Consider the following 5,207-nt stretch of genomic DNA (forward strand, 5'->3'; position numbering starts at 1 on the left):
TCACATTTGGCTCCTGGAATAATCACAACTTCCATCTTTGAAGAGGAACAAGTTTACAAGGAATCATTTAGAAGGATTTCATAAAGAAACAGATTTAATCCATGAATGTGAAAACATGTTTCTGAGGGACAGAGTCATGGAGAGACTCAACTATCTGTTCAACACTGTTTCTCTACCAGGATGAGACTCTGGAGACTCAACTCAGCACAGAAACACTGAGGAACCAGACTTGGACCAGAACCCAAATCCAGGATAGAGAGGTTGAGTGAATGTGGTGTTGAAGGTGTGGAGGTGGATCAGAGAGTCAGAGGAGACTCTGTAGAAGGACAGAGTTCCAGCAGGAACGTCCACATAAACTGAAACTCTGTCAGAGACTGAGGAGGACCTGATGGATGTTTGACTGTTATTGTGACACACAGAGTAACCTTCATCAGAGCAGCGCAGACTCCAGGACTGATCATTAAATCCAAACCAACAATCATAACTGCCTCCTTTCCTTCTGATTCCTCTGTAACTCACTGATATATGAACCACTTCTCTCCACTTGACCTCCCAGTAACAGCGACCAATCAGACGAGTTCTACACAGCAGCTGAGCCCACCGATCAAACCTGTCTGGATGATCAGGATACGACTGATCCTCCTCCACACGTGTCATCTTCCTGTTGTTGTCAGACAGTTTTAGTTTTCTGTGTACTGTGTTTGTGTCGACTGTGAGTTGACAGGAATCTGATGGAGAGAACAAACACAACACAGTTGCAGTTGTTGATGGATCATGTGATCATTATTAAACCTTTGATGATGACCTCAGAGATGTGACACTTTGAAGATGCTTGAATGTGCTGCTTTGTTTCCATCAATCCATTAAAACACACTTACACTTCCTCAGACCTGGTGTCAACCATCGGACTCCAGCAGGCGTCACCCTGAAAGGAGGAGGACGGTCAGAGCAGCAGCGACTCTTTCAGCAGCACACATGGACGTTACATGGCTCTCACACTGTTCCACTGATAAAGGACCAGTCCAACATGGAGACACAGACACCTGAATGCAGCATCTCTAAAGTCCTGTCCTGTGCTCGTCACGTTCCAGCTCAGTTTACACTCATTATTCAGCTTTACTCATTTATGCTTCCTCTGTTCATGGAGCTAGGCGAACAGTTTACCCTGCTTCCTGTCTTTGAGCTAAGCTAGGCTAACAGTTTACCCTGCTTCCTGTCTTTGAGCTAAGCTAGGCTAACAGTTTACCCTGCTTCCTGTCTTTGAGCTAAACTATGCTAACAGTTTACCCTGCTTCCTGTCTTTGAGCTAAGCTAGGCTAACAGTTTACCCTACTTCCTGTCTTTGTGCTAAGCTAGGCTAACAGTTTACCCTGCTTTCTGTCTTTGTGCTAAGCGATGCTAACAGTTTACCCTGTTTCCAGTCTTTCTGCTAAGCTAGTGTTACCGACCTGGTTTTGTTGTCTTCTGAACCGTAGTTTAACAGCCTCGGGTAAACGCTAGCTCACTTAGCTTAGCGTGGCTCGCTGTTGGTAACAAATTGTTTTCAGAGTCCGGACCCAACTCTGCGGTGGAGAACGAGGAACTTTATTCAAGCTCTGCAGCACACTGTACACACACTCAGCTTCTCCAGAACACACTTGGATCTACTTCTCTGTTTGGACCATAACATGCGCTGTGACTGCAGCTGCACCTAAACATCACCCTTCTTCAGCTTCACTGTTCTTCTTCCTTCCTACCGCTGCAGCACTTCCTCTGACGTCTCACACACCCTGAAACCTACCGATGGAAAGGAGCAGGCTTGGCCTGCAACACTAGGATGATAGTTTCCTGAGAGTGTCTGTCTGTCTGTACCTGAGAGTTTCCAGTCTACAGTCTGGATCCTCCACTTTAGCTCTCAGCATCTTCTCTCCTGAGTCTCCTGGATGGTTGTAGCTCAGGTCCAGCTCTCTCAGATTTGAGGGCTTGAAGCTCAGAGCTGAGGCCAGAGAAGCACAACCTTCCTCTGTGACCAGACAGCCTGACAGCCTGCACACACAAAACAACACAAACCTGATGGACAACACTTGGATGGATGTTTCTCACTCTTTCTTTACTTCTTTCTCTTTCAGCTACATTTTGCTGCACATTTCATGTGTCTCAAGCAAATCAACAATCTCAACAATGATTAGTGGGATTTAATCATGTCAAAAATAAACCCTGACAAAGTCCTGCACAAGTTCAGTAAAAGCTCATTTGATGAATCCCATCAGCAGAAATGATTCTACTCAGTTTAGCTGTTTATCCACTGATAGAAATCACATCAGTTTCAAAGTGTGAGTCCTGACCTGAGAGCTTCCAGTTTACAGTGTGGACTCTCCAGTCCAGCAGAAAGACTCTCCACTCCTGAATTCTGCAGGTTGTTGTTAGTCAGGTCCAGCTCTGTCACACTGGAGGACTGGGAGCTGAGGACTGAGGACAGAGCTCCACAGCTTCTCTCTGACAGATTACAGCCACTCAGTCTGAAGAGACAAAAAGCAGATTATACTGATGAAACTGCAGCAAAAGGAAAAAGGATCTTCAGTCTCCAACCACTTACACAACTTTCTTGGAGGCTTTGACCACTGGCAGCAGCCTCAGAAGAACCTCCTCTGAAGCAGAGTATTTCTTCAGGTCAAACATGTCCAGATCTTCTCCTGATGACAGTAAGATGAAGCCCAGAGCTGACCACTGAGCAGGAGACAGTTCATCTGTGGACAGACGTCCTGATCTCAGGGACTGTTGGATCGCCTCCACTAGAGAAACATCCTTCAGTTCATTCAGACAGTGGAACAGACTGATGCTTCTCTCTGCAGACACATTCTCACTGATCTTCTCCTTGATATACTTCACTGTTTCCTGATTGGTCTGTGAGCTACTTCCTGTCTGTGTCAGCAGGCCTCGTAGGAGATTCTGATTGGTCGGCAGTGACAGACCCAGGAGGAAGCGCAGGAACAAGTCCAGGTGTCCGTTTGGACTCTGTAAGGCCTCGTCCACAGCTCTCTGGTAGAAAACTGTTGGATCAGGTTTGTTGGAGGTTGTTTGTTGTTGTTCTTCCAGCAGGTTGATTCCAGAGTTGATGAAGGTCTGATGGACATGAAGAGCAGCCAGAAACTCCTGAACACTCAGATGGATGAAGCAGAACACCTTGTCCTGGTACAGTCCACTCTCCTCTTTAAAGATCTGTGTCAACACTCCTGAGAACACTGAGGCTGCTTCCAGATCGATGCCACACTCTGTCAGGTCGGACTCATAGAAGATCAGGTTTCCTCTCTGCAGCTGATTAAAAGCCAGTTTTCCCAGAGACTCAATCATCCTCCTGCTGTCTGGACTCCAGTGTGGATCTGTCTCAGCTCCTCCATCATACTTGACCTTCTTGACTTTGGCCTGAACCACCAGGTGGTGGATGAACATCTCAGTCAGGGTTCTGGGCAGATCTCCTCCATCTCTGGTTCTCAGCAGCTCCTCCAGAACTGTAGCAGTGATCCAGCAGAACACTGGGATGTGGCACATGATGTGGAGGCTTCGTGACTTCTTCATGTGGGAGATGATGCTGCTGGCCTGCTCCTCATCTCTGGATCTCTTCCTGAAGTACTCCTCTTTCTGTGGGTCGGTGAACCCTCTGACCTCCGTCACCATGTCCACACAGTCAGGAGGGATCTGATTGGCTGCTGCAGGTCGTGTGGTTATCCAGAGGCGAGCAGAAGGAAGCAGCTTCCCCCTGATCAGGTTTGTCAGCAGCACATCCACTGAGGTGGACTCTCTAACATCAGTCAGGACCTCATTGTTGTGGAAGTCCAGAGGAAGGCGACACTCATCCAGACCGTCAAAGATCAACACAACCTGGAAGTCTTCAAAGCTGCAGATTCCTGCTGCTTTGGTTTCACTGAAGAAGTGATGAACAAGTTCCATCAAGCTGAACTTTCTCTCTTTCAGCACATTCAGCTCTCTGAAAGTCAATGGAAACATGAAGTGGATGTCCTGGTTGCTTTTGTCTTCAGCCCAGTCCAGAGTCAACTTCTGTGTTAACACTGTTTTCCCGATGCCAGCCACTCCCTTTGTCATCACTGTTCTGATTGGTCTATCTCTTCCAGGTGAGCCTTTAAAGATGTCTTCTGCTCTGATGCTTCTTTCTGCTCTGTCTGCTTTCCTGGATGCTGCTTCAATCAGTCTGACCTCATGTTCATCATTGACCTCTGCAGTCCCTCCCTCTGTGATGTACAGCTCTGTGTAGATCTCATTCAGGAGGGTCGGCTGTCCTGCTTTAGCGATGCCCTCAAACACTCTCTGGAACTTCTTCTTCAGACCATATTTTAGTTCACGTCCACAAACTCCAGCAGGAAATTCTGAATGAAAACACAAGAAAGAAAGAGTGAAGTAGAAGTAACCTGGATATTAAAGGACCAAAGTAGCAATAAAGTGAAGGTGACAGTTTGTCCCCCTAAAGACTGATTGTGTGAAGATATTCTGAGAATTTAGTAAATGTTCTGTTGATCAGCAGCTTCAGTCTTTACACAAATCCTCTTACTGCTCTGCAGACAGTCAGCCAGCTTCTCCTGCTTCATCCTCCTCAGGAACAACACTGTAATCTGCTGAAACATCTCTCTGCTGCTCCTCTGCTCTTCATCATCACCCTCCAACTCCTCCTCATCCTCCCTCTGACTCTCTAAGCATTCTGGGTAATCTGGACTCACAACCTTCTGCATCTTCTTCAGCTCCTTCTTCACAAAAGTCACCATGTTGTCCTCCAGCAGCTGGAACAGAGAAATGTGTCAATGAGTCCATCAGAGTCAAATCATGGATGCAGAAAAACTAGTCCATGCATTTGTTACTTCTAGGCTTGACTACTGTAATTCCTTATTATCAGGTTGTCCCAATAGCTCTCTGAAACATCTACAGCTGATCCAAAATGCTGCAGCCAGAGTACTGATGGGAGTTAGCAAGAGAGATCATATTTCTCCTATACTGGTTTCTCTTCATTGGCTTCCTGTTAAATCCAGAATAGAATTCAAAATCCTTCTTCTGACATATAAAGCTCTTAACAACCAATCTCCATCATATCTTAAAGACCTGATAGTACCATATTATCCTAGCAGAACTCTTCGCTCTCAGACTGCAGGCTTACTTGTTGTTCCTAGAATCTCTAAAAGTAGAATGTGAGGCAGAGCCTTCAGTTATCAGCTCCTCTCCTG

The 5,207-nt window shown here is 46.3% G+C and overlaps 1 protein-coding gene across 1 annotated transcript; it reads right to left on the reverse strand.

Annotated features, from left to right (window-relative positions):
* Positions 1-595: 595 nt before the first annotated feature.
* LOC129347255 (NLR family CARD domain-containing protein 3-like) lies at positions 596-4,994 on the reverse strand. Its single transcript, XM_055008813.1, has 5 exons — positions 4,544-4,994; positions 2,576-4,361; positions 2,325-2,498; positions 879-2,025; positions 596-728 (listed from the first exon to the last, which is right to left on the reverse strand). Exons 1-4 carry the CDS (start codon positions 4,752-4,754, stop codon positions 1,812-1,814), a joined length of 2,385 nt encoding a protein of 794 aa, XP_054864788.1. The 5' UTR covers positions 4,755-4,994; the 3' UTR covers positions 596-728; positions 879-1,811.
* Between the last annotated feature and the right edge of the window lie 213 nt (positions 4,995-5,207).

Source organism: Amphiprion ocellaris, unplaced genomic scaffold (genome assembly GCF_022539595.1).
Source record: "Amphiprion ocellaris isolate individual 3 ecotype Okinawa unplaced genomic scaffold, ASM2253959v1 Aocel_unscaffolded236, whole genome shotgun sequence".
Lineage (NCBI taxonomy): Eukaryota > Metazoa > Chordata > Actinopteri > Pomacentridae > Amphiprion > Amphiprion ocellaris.